General features: G+C 37.2%; 1 protein-coding gene across 1 annotated transcript in view; it reads left to right on the top strand.

The window, feature by feature from the left end:
• LOC139739474 (solute carrier family 12 member 8-like) overlaps window positions 1-27,826 on the top strand; it is a 49,138-nt gene that overhangs the window by 1,141 nt on the left and 20,171 nt on the right. The window contains exons 2-3 of the mRNA XM_071650077.1: window positions 4,310-4,568; window positions 21,625-21,777. Of these exons, the coding sequence (XP_071506178.1) occupies window positions 4,323-4,568; window positions 21,625-21,777 (399 nt within the window). The 5' untranslated portion in view covers window positions 4,310-4,322. The remainder of the gene's footprint in view (window positions 1-4,309; window positions 4,569-21,624; window positions 21,778-27,826) is intronic.

A 27,826-nucleotide genomic window follows, 5' to 3' on the forward strand; every position in this document is an offset into this window, starting at 1 on the left:
TGATTAAAAGATAGCAAATTTCTTAATAAAGTAAAAAAAGTAAATTTTCAAAATGACGTCATCAAATTTCAAGTTCATTCGAGCGTATCTCACTAGTCCTTTGTCAATTTTCACCCAGATTTCATTATGTTGTAGCTTATCTAATGTTCTTTCAAACATAAGATTACAAAATTTTGATCGCATAACGGTATCACCTCGTAAAAATGGATTGAAAGTAACCTTGTCAAATTTGACCAGTTTACGTGTTATCTCTATGGGAGAGCAGTTTTTCTGGAAATGAAAATTGACATGACTATCTTTATCGAGCACTAGCTCACTTACCCTTCGATAAATTTCTCCCAGATTTTGATGTGTTGTAGCTGAGACTTTACACTACCGTAAGTGTTCCCTTTGTTTTTTCATACGATGTCGGGTTCACGTCAAAAATTTTGGTTGAAATTCAGGCTTATCTTCGATGTATTGAGATATTTCTTTCTTTCTGCAACTTTCTTTGCAATAACTCAAGAAAAACACGCCCTATCACTTCTATATTTTGCACATGTTTAGTTCATGTCACGTACATTATTTCATAAAATAACAACTACTTGATCGGACACCATCTTGGGTATGTAAATTAGGGTCAAAGGTCATAAATGTTTCATCCTGTATCTTAGTGAATACATGTCCTATCTTTCCCAAATTTTGCAAACGCAAAGACCATGTTACAAGGATCATTTCACAAAATAACCACTTTTTACTCAGATGCCATCTTGTCTGTGCAAATTGAGGTCAAAGGTCATATGTACTTCTTTTTGTATCTTCGTTATGACGTGTTATCTCTATGGGAGGGAATTTTTTTTAATGTGAAAATTGACATGATTGTCTTTATCGAGCACTAGCTCACTTACCCTTCGGTGAATTTCTCCCAGATTTTAATATGTTGTAGCTGAGACTTTGCGCTATCGTTAATTTGATTTTGTTTTTTCATACGATGTCGGGATCACGATAAAAAACTTGGTTGAAATTAAAGCTTATCTTCTATGTATTGAGATATTTCTTTCTTTCTGCAACTTTCTTTGCAATATCAAGAAAAACACGCCCTATCACCCCCATATTCTGCACATGTTTAGTTCATGTCACGTACATTTATTTCATAAAATAACAACTTCTTGATCGGACAACATCTTGGGTATGTAAATTAGGGTCAAAGGTCATAAATGTTTCATCTTGTATCTTGGCGAATACCTGTCCTATCTTTCCCATATTTTGCACACGTATAGACGATGTCGCAAAAATCATTTCACAAAATAACCACTTTTTCCTCAGATGCCATCTTGGGAGTGTAAAGGTGGGTCAAAGGTCATATGTATTTGTTGTTGTATCTTCGTTATCTAGTGTATACGGAATTTGGTACCAAAGATGGCAGATATGACTCCCTTTTCTAAACGAGAATTCAAACATCACACAGCCAACGTTTTTAACAACAGACGAAACCTGTATGGTCATGCCTATTGCGATCAGGCCTCGAATCATTGAAAAAAAAAATCGGATCACCTTAATTTGTCAGTAATGACAAATTACAATCTCTAGTTTTTCTTTCTTTTTACTACTTTCTGTGCAATAGATGAACAACAACAATGGCTATCAATCCCATATTTTGCACATGTTTAGTTCATGTCACGTACATTATTTCATAAAATAACAACTACTTGATCAGACACCATCTTGGGTATGTAAATTAGGGTCAAAGGTCATAAATGTTTCATCCTGTATCTTGGTGAATACATGTCCTATCTTTCCCATATTTTGCACACACAAAGACCATGTAACAAGGATCATTTCACAAAATAACCACTTTTTGCTCAGACGCCATCTTGGGTGTGCAAAGTGAGGTCAAAGGTCATATGTACTTCTTTCTGTATTTTCGTTATGACGTGTTATCTCTATGGGAGGGATTTTTTTTTTAATGTGAAAATCGACATGCTTTTCTTTATCGAGCACTAGCTCTCACTTACCCTTCGGTGAATTTCTCCCAGATTTTATGTTGTACCTAAGACTTTGCATTTTGCATCTTGGTGAATACCTGTCCTATCTTTGCCATATTTTGCACACGAATATAGACGATGTCGCAAGAATCATTTCACAAAATAACCACTTTTTCCTCAGATGCCATCTTGGGAGTGTAAAGGTGGGTCAAAGGTCATATGTATTCGTTGCTGTATCTTCGTTATTCAGTGTATACAGAATTGGTACCAAAGATGGCAGATATGACTCCCTTTTCTAAATGAGAATCCAAACCTCACACGGCCAATGTCTCTAAACACCGATGAAACTTGTATTGTCATGCCTATTACGATCAGGACTCGAATCATTGATTAAAAAAAAAAATCGGATCACCTTAATTTGTCAGTGATGACAAATTACAATCTCTAGTTTACGTCTGCTACTGCCCTATGCATATATGCCTTGGTCAGTGTTTATTATCAAAATGATGATGATTCAATAGCATTGCTTTGTAATAATTTTTACACAAGTTCACGACATTTGCAGTCTACAGCTGTAGAAACCCTCCCACTGGGTGTATATTTATCACTTTTTACAGTACATTGTAGGTCTGGATCATGCTGGATCATACTCGAAATAACCTGTTTTGTATTTGTACAGCTTGCGCTTGTCACTTTATAAGTTGTGGTTGTGTTCTACAATTTACATCATGTGATGTAGTTTCTCATTTGCCCCAGGCCCAATCATTCATCAGTATGCAATAATGATTGAAATCAAGATTCTTTTCTTTTTTTAATTTCCTTTAATGTTACAGTAGGTTTTTAATTAGACAGAAAGATCCGTCTGTCCGGAGGACTCTTTTATATTTTGCCATTAACGCTGTCCCCCGTAGACAGACGGAAGGTTGCAGTACCCATTGCTGTGTGGATGTTCTTAACCACTGTCTCTATGGAAAATTGGGTGAGGTACCTCACCCTTCTCGATTGCGTCTAATTCACGGCCCTAGGTCGGCAAATTTAAGCTTGTATGGTGAATTTATTTTTTTATGAATACGTTACACTCACCAGATTAATGAATAATCCAACATTTTAGGAGAATTTTCAACGTAAAACACAGCCTGTCGCGTCGTCACATTCAAACTGCAGAAACATACACTATGAATCTATTAGCCAATCACATGCGAGGTAGCTTCTACGTGTTTGTTTTACTAAAACACGTACCTCGCATGTGATTGGCTTAGCAATTGTTACAGATTCAAAATGGCGACTTACTGCTCGCGAACGGCGATGTTGCGATATCGATAAAATTTCTGCATTATAACCGAGGTTATGTGAGTATTTCGATTGCACAATGTGAGAAATTTATCCCAAATATTGCTGCATAATGTGTCATGTCATGTCATACTTGTTTGAATGTAAAAAAGCTGTCTGAAATTTGGTTTATCGTAACGTTTGATCTGTGCGCGACTGCTCCACACAGGAGCCGCAATCATTGACTTCGGTCTGTATACGGAGGGGATCCGTGAAGCCAGACGCAGTCTCCGCGGAACATTCCCCGACGGAAGATACAGACCGATCTTTCGGTCAAGTTTTTAATAAGCATAAGGCTTTGGCTTTGGATCTATCAATCCAAAATGTAGACCTAGTTACCGGTACATCAGTAACATGATTTGTGTGTGTGTGTGTGTGTGTGTGTGTGTGTGTTTCTGTTCTGTTGCTATAAGTTAGCAATGATGACTTTATGGGAGATATTGTTGATAAAGTACTTGATTTTCTGGATATGAATGTGTATTGCAGTGTTTTGTAATATTGCAAATTTTATTATGTAGGCTGAGACTGAGTGTCTACACCTCATCGGCCTTTTTTTTTTGGGGGGGGGCGCATTGCAATATTTAGCAATTATGATGTTTGCATGGGAAATGATGGGAAATTTATGAATCTCAAACATTAGTGTCCAACTGCCCATGTCTAGGTAGAACTAGAAGGTATCTAGCTGTATCTTGTGTGTGTGTGTGTGTGTGTGTGAGTGTGTGTGCAAAAACAAAGAAATCTGAGTTCATGACCTCACCTCAATTTAAGCATGAAATTGCATAGATATGTAGGCCTATATTTGCATATATGGTAAAATTTGATTTGAAAGCAAAATAATATCACTATTCATTTAGAACAAGAAAATGAAGCTGCAGAATTCCATGGCTTAAAGTACAATCTTTGTATTTCAGATTTTGATAAAACTTCTTCGTCTATCCTGATTTTGCTTTACATTTTTGAAGGTTAACTTAAACTTTTGAACTTTTTTTTGAATTTTTGTGGTCTTGTATCTTCAGTATTTGAGACACAATGGCTGATGACTACAATGGCGGAACTGGAGGGGAAGGATCGGAGAAACTGATTGGCGACCCCAGCCCCACAGCAGACAACAAAGCTGGAGGGAAGAAGGAGATCGACTGGGGCCGCTTTGGCCTGAGCGAAGAAAGCCATGCCAAAAACTATTCGGATAACACTCTGACGGGTTACGGCGGTGAGAGCGGTTACCAGCAAGGGGAGAGCGGGCAGAAGATTCAGGAATTATTTGATGAACAGCAGGTGAGTCCTACAGTGTATACCACCATTTTGGCTCATACAATGTGGGTCGACACTATGCCTATGAAAATCTAAGGTACAAATGGACCCGGGTACTTTTTACATAATCTCCCTCATTTCCCAATCCTACACTTTGCATAACTGTTCATTGTGCGTTGGACAACACATCGTTCAAACGAAAAAATTTTGAAGAACAGTGAATGGAAAAACAAAACAAAACAAATCAATTCAAAGAATGACTTTACCATTACTGTACTTTCATAGTTCTATAAGCATTCGTTTTTTTTCTTGTTTTAACACAACCATTTAAAATTTATACCCACCAGTCAGACAGCAACACTTTTACAATGTAAATTTTTACCTACACCGGTAGTTTCAGTTTCTGCCACAGTCGCTCTGCTGAATTTGTGTTCTCACTTAGAATTTATTACTACTTGATGCAATTAAAGACTGGCAAATTCTCACTTCAGTGTGAAGGCAGTGATTTTTTTATTTTTTTATTTTCAGCCACTTTTCCCATAATCTGATGTCACAGTGAGACGGCTTTTACTATCTCTTGTGTCCACCAGTACTTTGCAGTGTGCGTCATCATACGCAATTATATCCCTCATAATTCTCATAGACAATTCGTTAATTAAAATGGTTTAATTCATCATTGCTTGATGCACAAATGATTTACATGAAAGGATAATGCCTGCACGACTTGGAGGATTTATTGTTGTAATATCCTTCGTAGTAATTACAACTGTACATTTCAAATACTTTAATAGCAGGGTGCTACATACAAGCACTTGCTCGATTGCCCGGGGCAAGTGAAAATCAAATTCAGGCAAGTGTTTTTGAACAATGAGAACAAATGTTTGCCCGAATTGGACAAGCAAAAAGTTTTGGAGCCACCTTTTTTTTCACTTATTCCCCCCAACAAACCGACAAAGTCAAACCATACAGAAGCCTGCAGATAATGGCTATTTAGTGATGCAACACACTTTATACTTGATCATTTCAGCAATTTTCCAACACTTGCAGTACGTGAAGAAGCCCCAGTGATATGCAACGGCAACACTTTATTCAGACCAAGTTTGTTACTCCGTTGTGTTTAAGCGTGCAAATCAATGTGTGATTTTTATTCAAATGATTGTGTTTTATCAAGCCCTTGACTAACACATGATTTTCTATACTGCATTGTATTCCTTTAAATTTTATGTTTTGAACTTCCTTTTCGGGCAAGTGAAATTAATGTTTGGGCAAGTGTTTTACAGCGAATTTGAAAATCTGCTTGCCTGACTGAGCAAGTGGTGAAATAAAGTAAACTCTGCTTAGCCATCGGAGACTATTCATGAGTACACTCGAGCAGATGTCTGTGAAATATGTGTTGTTAATGTTATTGCAAAATCAGCTCGTCCTCTATGGGTCAAATATTTGATGTCTGCAACGTTCAAACCCACCGTCAAGTACACTGTACAGAGTGTACTTGTACATGTATGTCCCAGGATTTGTACTGTATCTGAGTGTATCAGCATTCATTTCAACCAATACACAGTTTGTATACTGTATTACGAACATGTACAGAATACATGTGGTATGTACTCATGTAGGGTTTGTGTTTTCAGACTAAAAAGTCTGCAGTGATAATTTCCTGCAGAAACATTTGGAAGAAATTTGGTGATGTTCTAAACTGTTTACCTAGTCCCAAACACATTGTACAGTGTACTCTGGCAGGTGTCTATGGAAAATGCATGTTATCGAAGCAAAATCAGCTCGTCCCCAACAGGTACATGTATACTTGTGTAGGTGCATGCACTTTATACAGAAAACTAGAAATTCTCAACTTGTAGTGTACACACAGCATTTCAAAACATACAATACCTGCCTACATGTATTTGAGGCGTACAGTGTATGTGCAGATATTTGCTTTACAGTCAGGCATACTCCACTGTAAGTGAAGATTGCGTGAAGCTTATTCTTGGTTGCCATGGACCACTTTGCAACTTCATCATTTTTCCCATCCCTCACAATGTGTACTCATTCAGTTTAGCAAAGTTGTGTTACAAGTATGCTCCTGAAGATAAAGAAGTACATTGTAATAATGAAAAATGAAGTCCATGTACAAAGTTTGTATATGCCTCTAGGAATCTAGTAGACTGTATAAAATTTGGCTCAAAGGAATAACCATTGTGCTGATCTGTAATCCTTTTCTCTTTGTTTCCTTTTGTTTTTATCATATCAGACTGTGTACCTTTCCTGTGTGTTTTGGTTTTGTTTTGTTTTTTAGTTTCGCATGTCATATTGAAACACTGCAGAGAGCCATTGCTGAGACTTTTTTTTTTGGGGGGGGGAGGGGTCGCTTTTTCTTTCTCCTTTTAATAGTATCTTGGGGTTCAGTCTCTACTTCAGGTTGCAAATTTCAGAGATTTGCTTGCAATTTGAGCTTCATGTAATCTATGTAGGTGATTCATGTAGAGTGAGAACCAATTGTGTATTTAAAGTTTTGACAGTTTGCTTTGCTGTAGAAGACACATGCGAATATTTATGCGCTGTATGTGTGTGCAAATCAAGATACTTTGTATTCTGAATAGTAAGGAGTGATACTGTAAAAGGAGGAATGTTCACGTGCATTTTAATTTCATGAATTAGAATTAAAATGCATGTGAAAGTTCTTGCCTACACAATGCATCGGTTGCCAGTGGTAAGTCGCGAAAATGTCATGCTGCGAGAAAGGCCGTCGGCTCCTATTCGCAAAATTTTCGTGCCCCAAATATATCGTGTTTTACAGTATTTCATTTTGATGCATACAACGTATTCATTAAAGTAATATTGTTTACAGCTGGTTTTGCTGATTTGTATGCATCTTGCCTTTAAATAATCTGTTGGTTTTTTTTTTAAGGGAGTTAATATTCATCACACACAGTATGCAATGTGGTGTACAAGTGCAAGCTTACAGTGTATGCCATAGATAATTTCCTATAAAAGTGGCTACCTGTTTTGCCATGGCTCTACTAGAGATTACATTGTATCTCCTTAGCACAGTGCTGTACATGGTTGCTGTGCAACTTTAATCACCAATTTTGATAAGAAGAGTACATACATATTGTAGTATGTACATGTACATTGTACATCCGTATGTACACCCTGTATGCAGTAGACAGTACCTCCGATGATCAACCACGTTTGTTATACCGTAGTGTGTTCAGATTGTTGTATACAGCAGCTACACAGTATACAGTAGTAAATGACCATTATGTGAAAGTGTTCAAAAACTGAAATTGAGTGAAAAGATGAACAACAACATTCAGATGATTTTTCTCTTTTTTTTATTGTTGGTACACGTTGTAGCAATGAGAAAACTACAATGTAGATGAACAAATTGTCAGTGAGTTAAATTTGTACATATGCTTCATGGCAAGGATACAGTGTGCACATCAAACTTACGCATTAATAAATTAAATTCAGTTCTCAGTGGTGTCCATTATTACACTGAGAAATAGCATGAAGAATGTGTTCACTCAATTAATTATTAGATATAGATCTATAGATGTAATGATCTATTAAAACAGTATTGTGTTATTGTAACAACTTGTATTAAACAATAACAATCAAATCAAGAGATCGTGCAGATCCTACGGTAACAAACATTGTGGTGTTGATAACCATGTAGAAAGCTGTACTGTACAAGAGAAATGGTAAAGAATGTTTAACACTAGCATGATTATTCTGCCTTACTTTGCACAGTCTCCTGAAATATTTCCATGGAGCCATCAAATTTCCGTTTGTGTGTGAAATTATATGAATTTTACCCCATATTCTGTTCAAAGGTTACAGTTGGCTTGCTTGCATATAAACATGTGCCAAAATGTCAGAGGTTACCTCTGTGCATTGGACGATTATTTCTGGCCTGATCTCAAGTGTAATGCTAACATCTAGGGCAGATGGTTGAATGGCCGTGTTTTTTTTTATTTTGTTAGACATTTTTTGAGAGCTTGTGTAGAGAAAGTGGGAGAGACAGAGAGAATGAATCAAGCCTGCAGTATCAGTGCCTTGGATTATATTTCTTTAAAAAAAAGTAATTTATTAGACATGATGCATTTACAGTAGGTACATTTGTAAAAGTGCATAGGTAGCTCTTTCAAAATCACTTTTAAGAGCCATTAAATGTTTTGAGGGAGAAAGGTTTGCGGTACTAGTACAATGTACCATGCATGATACAATTGTACATAGTCCCCATAGGAATAGTGGCTTGACAAAAGAAGGCTAGCCTACAACCGTTCGACTGTAGAAAGAGGAGAGTTGAGAAAGGAAGCAATATGTGGAAAATGTACATTTTTGTTTTTCCGTTCATCAGTTTGTACAATTTCGTTTCTTCACATTGTACAGTGTACATGTACAAATTGTATGGAACACAGTACATGTACAGTGTACGAACAATTGCGTATTTTTCGGTGTTTTCACTTTTGCGAATAAGCACATAGATTACACATAAATAAAAATTTTTGTATTTAATGTAGCTCGCAAACATATTCTCTTATTTACACATAATTGCATTGTATGATCCTATGATCCCAGAGGTATGTATCTACTTTTTCTCATGAGAAATTGAACGTAGAATGTATAAAGATATCTTGTACATTGTGTACAAGTTGTAGCTCTTTATGATATAATGTGTATCATAGTCTGATATTGTCACCATTCATAGTACATTTGTACAAGTTACAATGTACCACATTCAAATGTCACAGTGTACTCCACTGTCTGCAGCCATGTATACAATTGTATGCTTGGGATGCCACTGTGTGAGTGGTTTATGAAGTTTAATAGTGTACATTATACACTCAACTTTGGAAGTGTCCACTGTAAAACATATGGTACACTGTATTTTGACAGGCTACGGCCACCAGCACAAAATGAGATTTCACCTGTGTTCCTGAACATACATTTTTACTTGAAGCAAGTGATTATAGTTCTGTCTTGGAGCTGAATTATACAAATGTAACTACAATGTACCAGCAGTCTGCAATACACACTGAATTGTACATGGTATTCAGGGTATTATTTGCATATTCTTGGGAGTCGAAGTGTATGATAAACAGTCGTGTTATCATAGGAAACACCGTTGCCTAGCTGTTGTTAAGCCACACACTACAGAATGCCATTCTCTCCTCGCCAGGTTTCTCCCACACAGAGTAGTACCATACAGCTCTATGGAGCCACATCCCATATGTTCATTAGCCTCTCTCCTCCACTCACACTGACCCGCATGCACTGTGCCGAATGACGTCAAACTGTGAGCAATACGACGACGTATGGTAGGAGTGCATTCATTTTACCGGCAAAGCATCCCTCGAACAAGGGAGAAAGGAAGATGAGAGAGGATGTGTATAAAAGAAGGCTTGTATTGTAGGGGGCTGTCTGATAAAGGTGCAGTCTTTCATAATGGCTGTGGTAAGAATAGAATATATTTATAACACGTTTTTTTGGCTAAAATGAATGACTTGTCAGCGTTGATGTGTTGGGCTTTCTGCACCTGCTGTTTCGTCTTTCTGGTACCAACTTTTTTGGTGTATCATGAATCTCTTGGCTTCTTGTACCATTATTAAAATACCCTCTTCAATACTTTCAAGACTCTTTTTTTTCCCCACCCCCCCCCCCCCCCCCCCACTCAGATTGCTTTCATTACTACTCATTGTGTATCATGAGTTGTATGCCATATACAGTATGTAGCTGTTCAGAATTGACTCGCAGATGTTGACTAATATTCATATTAATCTGTCAAGTATTCAGTCCATTATTAGACCATGAATCCATATCATTTTGATAAATTGCACTACCAAGGTATACAGTACACCATACAACTTGTACAATTTGTATGTGACTGAAAAAAAAAGAAAAGAAAAAAAGAAGAAGAAAGATCAATGTAGTGTTCAGAATTTCAGTTAAAATCTAGACAACAATTTAGTTTTGATGTTCAAAATAGCGATGGCTTTCATTCATTACATTGCATGCTACTCAAATCAGACTCTTGGTTTTTGAGTACGTAATACTATTCATGTTCAATCTGTCAATGGTACTGTAGATATTGAGAATTTAGTTGCTACCTAGAACAACAAAAATATAATCCCCAGAATGGAGCAAGATATTTTTTTTTAATAAAACACCATGTACAATGTACATGGCAGCGAAATCTGCAGTTATAGTGTAGGACCTATTTGAAGAGTGGTGTGTGAAAGATTTTTCCCGGGCTACGATACGGTGTGCCGCCAGAGCTTTTGTCGTAGAGCCACGCTTCTTGAGGCCTGAATCAAAGATCAGATCAATGCTCGGGCAGATGCAATTTCCTGCCGTAAAAAATTTGCAAGGTGCTCTTTCTACTCCACTTGTCTGTAATGGTGTTGTCGCTTGATGTAATCCAGGACAACTTTGAGGCATCTCATTGGGAGAACTCCACATGCATGCTTCTATCCAATTCACTGTCTAGCCTTTGAGGGTGAGACAAATTTGTATGGTTTCTCGTTTGGGATGGGAGAGGAGGGAGGGAGGATGGGGAAGGGAAGGGGAAGGGAGGGGGATCCATGTTCTTTTCGTTTCAGACTCATTGAGCAGCTTTCATTACAAATGATTAACAAATTGCCCTACATTGACGTATAAAGCCCTGAATTGATCAGTGTTAATAGTTGTAGAGATGACAAAAAATCATGGGCGTACTGTACAAATTGTACATACTGGAGCAGGATTCGAACCTACATGTACATGTACGGCCTCCTGATCTCCAGACAGGCGTCATCTCCACTAGACCACCGAGCTTCTGCCCAACAGCAAGTGTTTAGTTCTAATCCTTACATCATGCAGCGGGTACTGCATAATCATTCCAATTCATGAAATTCTTCCGTCGAGATGTTTTCATTGCAAGTGATTAAATTGCCCTACATTGACGCAAACCAGCATTGAATTGGTCAGTAGTACAGTAGCCATGTACACATATGAACTACATTTTGCCAAGGTTTCTTGATACTTCCTTCATCCAAAATAAGAATAATTACAATACTAGACAGATGAATAGATTGTATATTATCCCAAATTTTAGATACTGCATACACTTTCAAATGTACGGGACCTGTTCTATGGAATGATTTGCCAACTGTAATAAAGTTGTCCAATAGGCTTTCAATATTTAAAAGAACTTACAAATTCTTTCTTGTTCATGCTGTAAATTTCAAGTTTTATTCAGCGTATAATGAGCACCACACTTTGATGACTCTTGCCTTCTCATCCATGTATTGTGTGCTTTCTGTAGTATAGTTATCTTATGTGTATCACATTGCATAAAATCAGCTATTTTTTTTTTTGCTGAATATTCGCGATCAGCCATAGAAAGATATGGTCTATGTTGATTCCCCCCACAAACTGAAATAACTGCTTTTTATGCCTCCGCCACGAAGTGGTGCCGGAGGCATTATGTTTTCGGGTTGTCCGTCCGTCCGTCCGTCCGTCCGTCCGTCCGTCCGTAATAAATTTTGTGGACAGGGTAACTATCAAAACCTTTTAAGGTATCCTAATGAAACTTGGCATGTGTGTGTATTAGGGGGTGAAGTTGTGCCTATCAACTTTTGGGTGCACATGGTCAAGGTCAAAGGTCAGAAGGTCATGGTCAAATACATAAAATTTCACTATTTCCTCCATATCTATGCAATGCCTGAAGATATTTTCTTGAAACTTAGTGTATACATGTATTACCTAATTAAGATTCTCTGGTGAAAGTTTGGGGTCATGAGGTCAAAGGTCAAAGGTCAAAAGGTCAAGTTAAGAAATTAAAACTTCGCTTTTTTCTCCGTACCTTGGAAATTGTTCAAGGTATCTTCATGGAACATATACATGTACTGACTGGCAGTTATTGTCTAGAGAATCTAGGGTTCATAGGGTCAAAGGTCAGGGGTCAAAGGTCAAGTGCAACACTTCAAATTTTCTACTATTTCCCTCATACATGTATTTATGTAATGCCAGCAATTTTTTTTTACACTTGGTGTATGCATGTATAACCTAGATTATCTGGAAATTATCTTTTTCTCTTTTTTTCTCTTTTTTTTTTGGGGGGGGGGGTTTGCCTCAAAGGTCAAAAGGTCAAAGATCAAGGGAAAGTGCTGAACTAACTTTTTCCTCCATATCTCAGAAGTGGCTCAAGTTATCTTGAAACTTACAACATATGTATGCATGTTCTGCCTGACAGTGATTATCCTATGAATTTTAGGGTCAAAGGCCAAAAGAAAATGGTAACAGTGTACTTTTCAATACAGAAATTACACTTTTTCTCCATACCTTGAAAATTACAGTATTCATACACTTATGAATGGGTCAAAGTCAAGTTAAAGTCCTTGAATCCCCAAATACATGCTCTCCTATTCATCTAATTAAACCTACACTGTAGGTTAAGGAAGGTGAACATTCAGCACATTTGTGACAAACATGTAATTTCAATATTTTGCCAATATTGTGAAAATATAATTATACATTGTCCACATGTACTATAGACCTATTAGGAGAATCATGCATTATGGCGGAGGCATAGCAGTCGCCTTAGCGACATTTCTAGTATGTTGTGTTTGTCTGTTGTGAAATTGTTTTAAGTTGACCATTTTTTTCCAGTGTTGTTCCAATGTTCTAGTGTGTGCGTAAAGTTCCTGTATTTTTTTAAATGCTTTTTATCAGGATGTGGAAAATATTAGATAAAGTGAAAAATTAAATTAAAAAAAAAATCATCATGGGTGTGCACATACTCAGCTTTCATGAGTTGACCATTCCTTCTCTGCTGTTAAGGATATTCCAAGGTCTCCTTCACACTGGATAATTATCATCACAGCCCTGATCAACACCCCCTCCTTTAATAGCACAATGTACCTGTCTTCCCCTCACTCTTTCTCTCTCTATATTTTCTCTCTCCCTATTTTCAATCTACTTGCCTTTTTAGCTCTCATTATCCTTCTTTGTTCTGGAGGCTGTCAATCTTTCTCATGTCGTTGTCACATGTCTTCAAGCAGGCAGAGTTTTTAAAAGACTAATTAAAAGTATAAAAGCCATGTGGCAAAATGATACAGTTTGTATGATGCATGTTAATCATGCAATATGCAAATTACGCTTTGGCTTTTAAAAGTGAAGGTAATCTGTGCATGTACATATTTTTGTTTCATTTCCATAAGATTCCAACAGTGAAGCCATCCAAATTTAACCTCTGACTGACAAACATTATTTTTCCCTGAGGTACAATTTGTAGAAATAATAGAAATTGGCAGAAATTATTTTCTCATTAAAAAGGACAATAAACACCTGAGTGCAAAATTGTGAACTGTAAACAAATTATTGTTATGTCATTTGCAAGGTGCAGGCCCGTAGGGGGGGTGTTACTAAAAAAACGGACCTTCGGTATCAATACCAATGATGACACACACACACACACACAATATTCTTTTGACGACCGAACTACAAAAGTTGTATAAGAATTTGCGCGCGAAGCGCGCCGCAAATTGTGAATTTTGACTGTTTTAATGACGTTTTAAAGTCTCAAGGAAATTTGTATTTTTGTCTGTTGCATGCAATCGCGTTACGGTATTTCATCTAGGAAATAGTAAAAACTCATTTTGCCACGAAGTTGCAAAGTTTAATTGTGTTCGAGACTCTGCGCGCGTAGCGCGCCGCAAAATTGAGAATAGTGATTTTCCTGGTGTTGTTTTAACTTTTATTTTTTCTATTGTATACCCGCGTTAGCAGGCCTGAAGCCAGGATTTTTAAAGGAAGGGGGGATTGCGTTAATTAACAAAACGGTCCTTTGATACTGTCCCGGGAGGGGTAGCGACAATTAAAAGGTGGACACCATGCTCATACATGGACTTTCAAAATGGCCCCTAAACGAGTAATGATTATATGATTTTTTTCGGGCCTTAAAAACAAGTATTCCTTAAATGTTTCCTGCACCCTAAAGAAGTACTTCATCATGATTGAACAATATACCATTTTCCCAAATTTCGGCCTTTTTGATACCCTTTGATTATATACGCTCGTACATCACACTTTCCATCTAATCCGTGAGAAAAAACGACCCCTATTACGCGTTTTCTTTAGCGAGTATGGTCACGGTGTCCACCTTTCAGTTGGAGTTTTCCATCCCATTGGATGCTGTTTGGAAGATGAAACATTCACTTTACTATACAGTATATCAGCTGTTGGTATGCGAGTTTGTCAAAAACGAAAATAAATAAGAAAATTTTTAAAACAAAATGAATTGTAAATGTGAACCATTTATATTTTGCCTCCTTGTGGTAGGATATTTCCAGCATTTCCGAACTTTCAAATAATCATTTTAGATTTAATAATATTAAAGGTAGTAGATCCGATTCGCAAACATCTCCAATATCAGTCAAATGTCATATTAACCATCATGCTAAGAAGGTTTTCTTTGTGAAATTTGGAGGTCAGTGAAATTCAAAAATTAAACATCCGTTAGCCATTGGAAGAAGTTGAGTGCAAATTCAGACCTCAGGCTTAGTGCTCAGATGTTTTCCTATTTGATTTGATCTGTCTTACTGTGCACACTAAGATACATACTGGAATGGTTATTTCTTATTTATTAAATTATAGTAGCATATTTGGTTACAAGCTGTCTCTATAGGCATTTTCGAATTTGGGCTGCAAAGAGATCCACTACATTTAAGTTAGAAGAGAGATAAGTAAATAATGATAAAATAAACAAACAAAAAAGAATGAGTTTCTTTTGTAATACTATCTGACAAATTTTTTACTTTACCATTTTACTTCATAGCTCAGCACTTTCCATTCTCTCTCATACCCTCTTACCCATTACATTTAAATGAAATACAACTAAAATGAGTTTGCGTGCCTGCACAATACTCTTTGGAAATTATAAGTGAAAATGTTCTTAGGTTTTGGCTCACTTTAAAATGAGAACCAATAGAACTGTCACAACTTGAGAAAATGTATAAGTAATAATCAACACTACATTTCCGAATTTGGCCTGCAAAGAAATCCGCTACCTGTAAGTTAGAAAAGAGATTAGTAAATAATGATAAAATAAACCACACAAAAGAATGAGTTTCTACCGCCGTATCCAGAACAGAGCCTGAAACGGTGCAAGCTCAAGAAATCGTTTGTACTATAATACGTCTTGAAGTACTGTGTGATACTGTTGACTCAGACTTCTACAAAGCTGTAAGTGAAAATTGTAATCCAATCCGACTCATTACCTGAGATATTTATGAAAATATATCAATAAAGAATGTAAATTAAATAACGATGCGTCACAATGCAGTCAAACGCTCTCACAATGCTATCATACATAGGGTTTTTCACTGACTGTTTTTACTCCGGAGCTCTTGCAATACTATCAGGCTTTTGTAATACTATCTGACAAACTTTTTACTTTACCATTTTACTTCATAGCTCAGCACTTTCCATTCTCTCTCATACCCTCTTACCCATTACATTTAAATGATTACAACTAAAATGAGTTTGCGTGCCTGCATAATACTCTTTGGAAATTATAAGTGAGAATGTTCTTAGGTTTTGGCTCACTTTAAAATGAGAACCAATAGAACTGTCACACTGCTGACAACGGCAGACAGCGAAGGTCAACGGCTCAAATTTTCGTTGGTAGTCTCGTCACGTGATAGTTCTGTATGGATTGTACACGTTCCATATGACAGCAATTGTGAATGGGTAGTCTAGCTTTACTGCAAATTTGCGTCAGGACTGCTCAACCAATGGACAAGATTCTTATGTCACAAAAATGGGCAGAACCTCTACTTTCTGAAACCGTGCGCCCCAAGTTTGTGCGATCTTCCGTTCTCGAGATATCCCGTCTGGAAGAATTGCAAGACGGCAAAATATGCTCAAATTCGTCAAATTTGGACTGTTCGCCATAGACAATTCTACTCATAAGGTACTTTTCTGATCTAATTTGCGTCACTGCTACAAATGTTACAATAAAGATATATACACATAAATAATCCCTAAAGTGTCCACTTTCAGAATCCGGGCGCCCCAAGTTTGATTCTTAAACAGTTTAAAAGTTATGGCAGATTTTGTGGAAAAATGCGTCGATTTTTGACCCGTTTTACGTGTTGTAGCGTTCGCGCGGAAGCGCGGCTTCGCAGATGACCGAAAGTTTTCAATATGTAATAGCTCGCACAAATTGATACATAACATTTGTGTTTGTGTGCATGGGGACGATCCGATGGTTCATACAACAAAAGGGTTTCGTACAATTATTTTTAACATTGTTAAACGTACTCTTCCACATTTACGTAGCATATAATGTGTCTTTATATTTATTTGGATTGTTATCTTGAGAATTGCTAAAAACCGTTATTATGAAAAAGTGGACCTTTCAGAATTTGGGGGGTGCGTACGCACCCGACGCACCCCCCCCCCCCCCCCCCCCCCCCCCTGGCTACGGGCCTGAGGTGGAGTTGTTGTGTGTTTTTTTTTTTTTTACACAGTTTTAGCTGATACAGGATAGTGTGTTTAATTTTGTAATGCCCATGTGGGTAAACAGTAATACCCTGTGTACAACCTTTGTAGATCTATGCTTTGATTAGAGTGAGGTGATATCACCTTCACAAAACAGTGCACTGTCCATGCAATATTGAACAGCTGTCACTATCCTCTGTGTCGCTACCTGGTACTGTCAGAGGGATACATTGTTTAGTGCAATGTACACTTGTACACGTACAATGTACTGTACAGTAACAGTGTACAACATGTCGTACAATAATGAACATGCTACAGTGGGATTACTCACAGAGCAGTAAAGAACATACAGTATGTTTGAGTGTACTGTTAATAGTGTTACCAAAGAATTTTCCTCTGCTCGAAAAAGGCTCAAATAGTAATGCTTGCAAGCATCATACGCACATTCACAGTGTATTGTACATTTAAGTGTAATTATGTACATTGTACAGTACAAGCCAATGTACAATGTCAAAATTCATGGCTTGCATTTCTAGTGCCAGGCAACTGTCCAGTAGATGCATACACTGTAGATATTACACAATTTAGGCCCATAAAAAGTTTTTAATTGTACCCTGTAGGCAAGCATACACACACTGTACTTTAAAAAAAAAAAATTACAACCGTACATCGTGCGTGTACAATGCACAAAAACAAAGTGGATGTTGTACCACCCTGCATTATCCATGCTACAGTAGCACATCCCAGAATTCCGCTGAAGTGTTGTTGTGTTCTTCACAGAATACAACTTTTACAGTGTATGACATCATACAAATTGTGCTCCTTTCCACTTGGTCCTATGATACTGCGTACATAGTGTACGACATATGTCGACATATATGTACATGTGCAAATTTCCAGCTCTTGGTTGACAGACTTCATGAAATATGTGCTTTTACGGTAGGGCCTATGTTGTACATGTACTGTCTATATGTTTTTTATGTTGAAAAAAGAATGTGAAGGTCATTTCCATTTCATTATTCACCTCATTATAAACCTTATCGCTATCTACAGCTGTACGTTGTACGTACAACATAGAGTCAAGGTTTACACTAGTGTATGTGATGTGATTGGTAAGGGAACAAACTTTTGTAGAAGGTGTAAATTTAACACAACCTTTGGTGACTAAAAGGTTTTTCGAAATGCCATGTTACAATGTAGATCTTTACACAATGCAGTGTATAATGTACAACATTGGCAGTACTGTAAAACATGATATTTTTAATAGCGGCATGAAATTTTCGCAAATTGGAGCTGACAGCCTTTTTCACAGCACAAAATTTTTGCCTCTGGCATTCAATGCTTACAATGTACAGTACTGTAAACAAGAGCCTTTGCATGCATTTTAATTTCACGAATCGTAGCTCTTGTGAAATTTGCGAAATTAAAATGCATGCGAATGTTCCTCATTTTACAGTATTGTAAAAGTTGACATTTTCGCGGTGTTGAAATTTTCGCGCATTTCACGCAACCAGAAGCCAGCGCGAATATAAAAGCAGGCAAATATTTTTGCTTGCCGTATGTTCGTGTACTTGGTGTCTTGATTCCTTGGAATTAAAAACACGCGAAACTCTTCTCACCAGGCAAAGCGCGAAAAATTAGTCGCATGAAAATATCCACTTTTACAGTATTCATACTGGACAGTGTCCATACTATTATACTGTACACATACTATAAAAATACACTGCACAGCTGTACATAAAATGTATCATATAATACAATTTTAATGTGCATGCATCCAAAACAATACGGTACGCAAATACACAAAATAGTACCAATATCATGTGTACAAATTGTAGGTACCGACCGATACAATTTATACACTCTGTGTCCACAGCTGTTGGATGGCAGTGTTTGTGACAAAGTGGAGAAGTACTGTATACACTGTACATCACCGACCTACAAAGTGAGGCTTTATCCAGTGTTGAGGAGCAGCCTACATGCCCTACAATGCCACAGATTGATTTCATTGATCCGGTGCAGATTACCTCCAGGCCGTCGTGAATATTTCCTACACTGTCATTTACTGTGTTGTGCACATTGCACAAGAGGTGTGCTTTATAAACCTAAAACTAGTTCTGTTGTAAACGTTTGACAGGTACAGTATTGATAGTGGACACAATTTTACTGTGTGTTGTACCATTCAAGTGCCATAAAATGGTTGATTTTTAAAAGAGAATGCTAATGTGTGAAATTTCTGTGTGCAAAGTACACAAATAATGATAAAGCAGTATATGCTGTATGGGTTGTTAGTATTTACATACGTATATTCTTTATAAATGTATTAATTTTTTTTGGAGGGGATGGTGTATTCAAATGTTGACTTAATATTTTGTGACAATTTGTGCAAAGCTCCAAATCTTTGAATGAATAAACATTTGTACAAATGGTACATATAATTACACCATGAATAGTGAGTCTAATTTTTCGCAAATCAGGACTTCCTGACGATTTGGGGATTGGTGAAATTTTCAATTTTGTAGTACAGCTGAATGCTGAATGGAGAAATTACTACAAGGGAGAAATGTACAAGCATTATAATGCATGTCGCTTTCATGGTAGGATCAGAGTTAATATTTTTGTGTGTTTCTAAATTCACAAATAGCACCAGACTTGCAAAATGTTCAAAAATAAAAACATTGCAAAATATTCAGGTTCCTGATACTAGTTGGAATATATACACTGTATACAATCCCTCAGCCAAATATGTACTTTAACAAGCAGAGCTCTGCCTACTTTACAAGTTCTATTTTATCCACTTTGTAATGTGCATTCCCCAAAGCATATTGCATCAATATGTTTTGAAAAAGAAAAGAAAGAATGTGTTACAAAAATTTTTGATTTTCAAAGCATAGTGTGAATTGCTCCAGGGTCTGATTTCAGGAACCAGGAATCACCATGCTAGGAGATTCAAAAATCTGGAAAACTGTCTTTCCCATACAAAATCACACTGTACTTGTGTTTCTGCAGTTGTCTTCAGAAACAAATGATAGAAAAGGCTGTTTAATACAACATACCATGTACAAAGTGGCACCCAATCCATTATAATCTGCAAATTAAGTGCATTTTGCATGATGTTGAATGCTGTGTATTGTTCGGGCTATAGGCATTACCGTTAAAAATATCGGGAAGTGCACGTGTATTAAATCTCAGTTTATTGGATATTGGGAACAACATGAGCTGTGCACATAGCAAAGTTTTTAGCAGGTTTTTATGGTTTCTGCTGGGTATGAGCTAATTCTGCTCTAGTCACACATTTTCCATAGACACCTGCCCAAGTACAGTATGTGAATGTTGTACATACAACTGTGTACAATTTTTTTGTACTTGGGACTGCTTTATGAAAATCCCAAACCACTCAAAGAATTTTCACTGGAAATGCTTTCTGCTTTTGACTTGGCTAACAGCCGAGGAATAATCCGTACATTGCCAAATACGGAAACTCTCAAAGTGCAGGAATAGCCTTTTACCGTCCACTTCACTGTTGAGTGTGCCAAGCATTCTGTGATCTCTACACTGTGTAGTACACTTGTAGGTGTGTGGTTCGTGGTACAACTAGCAGATAATACAGACCTGTCGACATGCATTTTAATACATAAAATTGTACCCCTGTCTCTCTGGTACACGATATAGTATGCTGTCCTTGTGTCTAGTTAATATTGCTAAACACAGCACAACAACAACAACAACAACAACAGCAACAACAACAATAACAACACATCAGCACCTTTCAATTTTGTTTCCTTACAAATGTACATGGAACAATGGATATTATGCAGTATAAAGATTGATCAGAGCTTTAATAAAATTAGTGTAGTACAATGCGCAGAGTACACCTGTACAAGCTATAAAGTAAAAATATGATCTGAAGCAACATCTTGCTCTCTTAAAACACAGTATTTCAGGGAAATATGTGAAGTACAAATTGTACACTGGGACTATGCATCAATACATTGTAGTTTACATTAGACTTACTCTCTGCAGGTTGTACCTTGCTACAATCTGATCCTTCCTGTGTACTGCAAAATTTTTGAATTATAAAGGGAAGCATTTTTAGGAATAAGACTATTGTAATAATAATAATTATTGACGGTGATTATATAGCGCATAACACGAAGTGATAATGTCCCTATGGCCTATTGTCTGATTATCTCTCTTTTTTTTGGGGGGGGGGTTGATCATCCCAAATATGTTATTATAATCAGTAAAAAAATGCTACAAAATTATATTAGTCTTAAACAATATTGTCAAATCTATCTGACAAAACCAGAGATGTTGTCAGTACTTGTTCTTTAGTACCTACAACTTTTGTTAAACATTTTGTTTTGAATAGAGCTCTGTAATGGCTTTGATGGCTGTTGTTGTTCCTTTTGTCAGTATTCTTTTATTTGTAATGTTACTTTACGTTATTAAATCTGTCCTTGTTTCATATCTACTGCTGATTTTTTAATTGTGACACAGTAAAAGTACACCAGTTGTTCAATCTTGTCAAGACCTCTAGTTAATCATTTCTTTTCTTCTTTTTTCTTGTTTTTTTTTTTCTCCTCATTTGTAGGCGGGGCAAAGCAGCCACAGCCAGACGCCATGGTGGAAGGCCAACTTCTTTGTGAGGGAACCGGTCCTCTTCGGTACCTGGGATGGGGTCTTCACCTCCTGTATGATTAACATCTTTGGTGTGGTCATATTTCTCCGAACCGGATGGATGGTGGTAAGGACACATGAGTCATTATCAAAGGGTGGTTTTGTCTTTAAAGGACAAGTTCACCTTCATAAACATAAGGATTGAGAGAATGTAGCAATATTAGTAGAACACATCATTGAAAGTTTGAGGAAAATCAGACAATCCGTTCAAAAGTTATGAATTTTTGAAGTTTTTGTGCAGTACCCGCTGGATGAGAAGACTACTGCAGTGTATGAATAACTTAGATGTCACATGCGTACAACAATATAAGAAAAATATAAAGAGAATTTCACAAAATTCCATCTTTTGAAAAAAGTACACATTCCCCTGACTCGTTACCGACAAATGTTATTGGTAATATTATTCCCCCTGCCTTTAGAAAGAGGCAAGTCAAGTGCACTTTTATTATGCCAAAAAAGTGAAAATATGTTGAATTTTCTTTTATATTTTCTTTATACTGTTGTACGCATATGACTCACAAGCTGTAGTAGTCTCCTCATCCAGCGGTTCCAACACAAAAATTAAAAAAATTCATAACTTTTGCATCGATTGTGCAATTTTCCTCAAACTTTCACTGATGTGTTCTACTAATAGTGTTGCATTTTCTCAATCCTTATGTTTATGAAGGTGAACTTGTCCTTTAAAAAACAAACAAATGTTCAAACAAACAAAGCAAAACAAAACAAAGAAAAGAAATGGAGGGGGAAATTCATAAAGGAAATAGGACATGACACATGATAGGGATCAGAGTAACAATTTTAAAAGAATAGACTACTGAAGTGACAGAAGGTCCTAAAGCTGGGTTTTTATCTGTCAATTTGTCTATTTCCAGTTGAGAATAGTGCAACCTGGCTAGGAGAATCTGCAGCACCAGCTGAGTATTTAAAGTGAGGCAATCTACAACATTCATACATTGCACCAAATTTTGTGTGCATTCTACATCAAAGATGCTATGCATCATCATGTATTCCAGTGTATTACCATTACCTGCATAGAAGTACACATCTGACTGCCATTCCTGGTTAATTATTCTTTTTTTTTTTTTTTCTACCAGAAGAACACTGAGATCATGATGTCTGACTGTACAATGCAACAGAGTGACATTTAAAAGACTGATTGAACCATCTCAACATACTGTGTTATCATTGCCAACATATCTATATTGTTTTGTGCATGAACAGTGACACACAGGAATAAAATCTTGACCCTGTAAATATACAGAAACCTTTCTAATATTTCAATGTCGCATCACTTTGCAGCAAACGTCATGATATCTCAATCTGAACACCTCAGAGTTGTACAAGGGATTAATGGAATAAAATGACAAAACCTCATTTCTATAGTTAGTCTGTATTCTATCATGTAATTGAGGAAAGTTTGGTGTGATTGATTGTGAATGGCATAATGGCAAAAATTGCCTAAATTATGCTAGCTGGAGATTTTGATAGATAAATTGACCGACAGTTTCTGGATATGCTTAAATGTTGTTGTTGTTGGTGTTTTTTTTTTGTGTGTGTGCAATTGGTTCCCTAAATGCAGTGTAATGAAATGACATCGCAATGTGGATTTCCGATACTCAAACGAAAATTGCAGCTCCATTGAAATTTATTTCATTGCACGCGATACATCGCTTGACTATCCTTCACACAGATGAATTTGCAATTGAGATGCGAATTGGTTGCGAGAGACAGTAATTAGTTGCCATCAGACGAGCGTACAGAGAACGGTCCATGGTATGTATCGAGATTGCAGCCAGCATGCCAGAAGATTTCCTGGAGTATGTACTGTAGCAAAAGCCTCATACTATTTTAAAATGCTTTTGCTTGCTTCCCACATCATGCTTTCGGCAAGCTATTCACCTAACCCTGAATTCTCCATTGGATAACAACGGAAATCAACGCCTAATGCAGGTGTTTGGAATGGTAGACTACACGATTATCATAATCGCATGACTTTTGGGTGCGGTATAAAAAGTATTTGCATCTAGCAATTGGAGCACTAACAAACACTAACAGGAGCTATTATCCACACACCTTCATCACTGAGTAAAGTTGTACATGGATATAAAAAAGACAGATGTTGCATTCATTGTCTTCAGAACTTGAAAGCAGGGTATTTTTTTTTCTTTTTGCACAGCGATGAATCATCCAATACTTTCATTATCCAAATTTATTTAATGTACTTTCTATAAACCAAAGTATCCAGTGAGCTACAGTGACTGCCTACCGTATAGACATCCCTTGTAAATATAAAGATGTCCAGCATTTATCATGTTCTTATGAGGAAACTTTAAACAGATCTGATTAGAACGCATGATCACCTGTCCAGGAAAAGCTGGTCTCAATTACATCAATTTATACTGTGGGGGTGTTGTAGATGTGGGTCCCCAACAACTGAAGATAACAGAGAAAAAAACATTATTTTTGTACAAACCCTCCGTACTGGTGTGGAACACAGGTATTGCAGGTTTTTGTTTCATTCTGATGCATTGTTTAGATTTAAAAGATGAAAATCTGAACATTTTTATCTCATGGTCAGATGCCCAATTAGTATGATTTACTTTAGGATTGAAGCAAAAGACTGTCCAGGAAATTGTATAACTTCTCTGCACCCCTCTTGAGAGATTTTTTTTTTCTCTTTAGGGGGGTCGTTTCCCAGGTCAGGTATCCCCATAATTGTTTAATTTCCTAAATAAATTTTTTGTGTGTGCTTCAAGAACACAACATTGCCCATTCATAGAGGAATGCAAGTAATCATTTACTGTACTGTATGAATTTAATATCAAAGGTATTGCATCCCAACTGTCTATGGAAGATATGAAAATATAATGTTTATGAAAATGTAAGTTACATTTTTTCCAGCACAAATTGCTGATTTGTTTTCCTGATTGCATATTACAATGTAAGATTGGATGATAACAACTGGAATGAAATGATGGAAAAAGATCCCAAAAGCCTAACAACATTAATTAACCCTGTTTAGATTCATCCACTATTTACAAGAGTATTCAGTGACAGAGGTTGCTTGGTTTACTAATACACATGTAGCATGGGAAACTTGAGGCTGAACATAATACATCAAAACTTAGTTGACTCATTCAAATACACTATACACCATACAGCATGCATGCTACCTACTGTAATTCATCTTGAACTGCAATATTGTGTTAACTAACATTATGCTGCATGGCTGATGATCAAAATCTGACAATAACAGTAATGTATATTACTGCATTTATAAATCAATACTCGTGTAATTATTGCACCCTTGCCATTCAAGCATATTAATTGTATGAGAGTTTTAAGAACACACACAGGTTTTGAGGTTTGTGAGGAATTTAAAGTTGCAGTACAGTGTGTACGTTCATGCGTTAATGTGATGCAGTGGATTGGATACACTGTACGTGTTGGAGATATATCCATCACATATGCTGTACAGTTTCATTCTCGATGTTTGCTAGTTATCAAGAAAAAAATCCCATAAGCATATTTTATGCTATAGCAATCAAGTATTGCTACATTCATAAAATTACAAGGTGATCAATAGTCGCATGGAAAAAGAAATGATTCTGAATTGATTTCCTCATGAAACGAAGTAGGTGCCATAGAAACTATTATGGGAATAGCCATTATTGGGCTATTTCATATTAATAGCTTTAATATTGATAGTAAACACTTCAGTATTTTGTTTTTTTTTCTTTCCCACTTTCATTTGTGAATACTGTAAAAGCGGTCCTTGATAGTAAAATATTGATGAATCACAAATAGGACAGCATGTGTCATTGCATGCAAATGTAGGTTGAGGTACAATGGTTTAATTTTGCTGTTGCAGACATGTATAAATGCAATTACCAACACAGGAATCTACTATTAGTACCCTTGTGCACCGCAGATGTACAAGGAAGACTTGTGTGTAGAAAAAGCAACAGCTGGGGCAGAATTCACACCCACATTTGTTTGTACATTGAAAGGTGTCTCAGACTATACAAATTTGTATGTGTCAAAGGATTGGGTTAAATGCTGTCATAAATGGCTGTCCAAAATGTTGCAAGGTACAAAATTTGTACAGTGTGTCTAGTCTACTGTAAAGTATTGGCACAGTCTCAGTGAACATTTGGTAGTGTGAAAATTTAGATGATGGTGTGTGGTATCATTAATATTAGATTTTATTGTATCATAAATGCAATTTTAAGTGCTCTATATGATTCATGCTCTTGAACTGCATTGGAATTCTTTTTCTTCTGTGATAAGCAAAAATCTAGACTTTAAGATTTATACATTTATACCTATCTGCAAATAATTTATCAAAGGAGGACTAAAACCCCTCAGATTTTAAAATTGCAGAATTGGTGACATCAAAAGCACCTTCATTAAGGTCATTAGAGATGGTTCCGGACCCTGGCTGTGATCACTCAAGGATGACCAGAATCCTATCATCTCCACCAAATTCAACCCAGAAGATTGACTCTCCACTCCCCAGTCTCCCCTCTCCTCCCCTTCCCTCTGTCCCTCCCCTCCCCTTTCCCCTCCCCTTCTCTTTCCCCTTTCCCCTCTCCTTCCCCTTCCCCTTCCCCTCCCCTCCCCTTCCTACTTTCCCTTCCCTTCCCCCTTTCTCTCCCCTCCCCTCCCCTTTCCCCTCCCCTCTCCCTTTCCCCTCCCCTCCCCCTCTGTCCCTCCCCTCCCCTTTCCCCTCCCCTTCTCCCTTTCTCTCCCCTTCCCTCCCCCATTTTCTCCCCGTTCCTTCTTTCCCTCCCCTCCCCCTTTCCCCTCCCCTTCCCCCTTTTTCTCCCATCCCCCTTTCCCCTTCCCCCTTCCCCTCCCCCTCCCCTTTCCCTCCCCTCCCCTCCCCTCCCCTCCCCTTCCCTTCCCCCTTTCCCTCCCCTCCCCTTCCCCTTTCCCCTCCCCTTCTCCTTTTCCCTCCCCTCCCCTCCCCTTCCTCCTTAACTACCCCATCCCCACCTCCCCTCCATTCCTCATTAAAATATGAAAAGAGACAATTTAACAGCTGCCAATATCACACAGGTATTTGTATCACGGTGACTCACTCAGACAGACCTTATGGCCATATGAAAGGGAATGAGGTCAAGAATAGAGATGGGTCAGTGAGTGACCCCTAACCATCTGCTGGTACTTGATTTAAAACAGGCTGACTGTAAAGTTATGCACACATAATATTAATGATAAACTATGCAAATCAGTGGTGGATCCAGAGGGGGGCGCAACCGGCACACACGCCCCCCTTTATTTTTCGTTAAAAATAAAAGAAATAAAAAGAAAAAATGAAATGAAACCCGGAAGTGGCACCAGAAATATTAGTCACGCCCCCCCCCCCCCCCCACCCCCTTTACAGAATTCCTGGATCCACCCCTGCAAATCTTTCCAAGGAAAGGAATTTCATTCAGTTGAAATATCACATATTTTTTTTTGTCAATCAAAAGTTATGCATGTTTATACTTAAAACGAGAACATCATTTGTATTGTAACTCCATTTGAATATTTTTTTTTTTGTCTTTTTCACCAAGGTATAAAGCATATTTTCTGGTGTATAATAGTTGTTTATCCCTGTCCTTCTTGAGATCTTAAAGTCCTCATCCACTTTGGGCATTACCCACCAGTATTAAAGTAATGCCTCATATTTGATACATAAATTTATACCTTGCATTCTCTTTGTTGTGTATACAAGATTAAACAATCAAAATCCTGTCATCATTCACATGAATTATTCAACAATAATACATCTAGGACATTTGCAACACGTGAAATAACCAGGACAGTATTTCATGAAAGTTGACAGCCCTGACAAGTTGTCAGTACTTCTCTGACAATTACCATAGTAACAGTCAGCAACCAGAGCTTCTTTATAGTGTTCTTAATCAAAACCACAGATTTTACTAAAATTGTACTAGACTGACAACTTGTCAGGGCTGATTTATCTTTCATGAAATGGTGCCCAGATATTTGCATGTCCTGTAGTTTGTGCATTTATATGTCTTCAGTTTGTGTATTTTTTTTTTCTTTTTTAATGAGGAAGCAGCCTTGTAGTGATTTTGTGTGTTATTGCAAAAGCAAACCGTCCT

Source organism: Diadema antillarum, unplaced genomic scaffold (genome assembly GCF_040938485.1).
Source record: "Diadema antillarum isolate AM-2024a unplaced genomic scaffold, OU_Dant_1.0 seq00000799_RagTag, whole genome shotgun sequence".
Taxonomy (NCBI): domain Eukaryota; kingdom Metazoa; phylum Echinodermata; class Echinoidea; order Diadematoida; family Diadematidae; genus Diadema; species Diadema antillarum.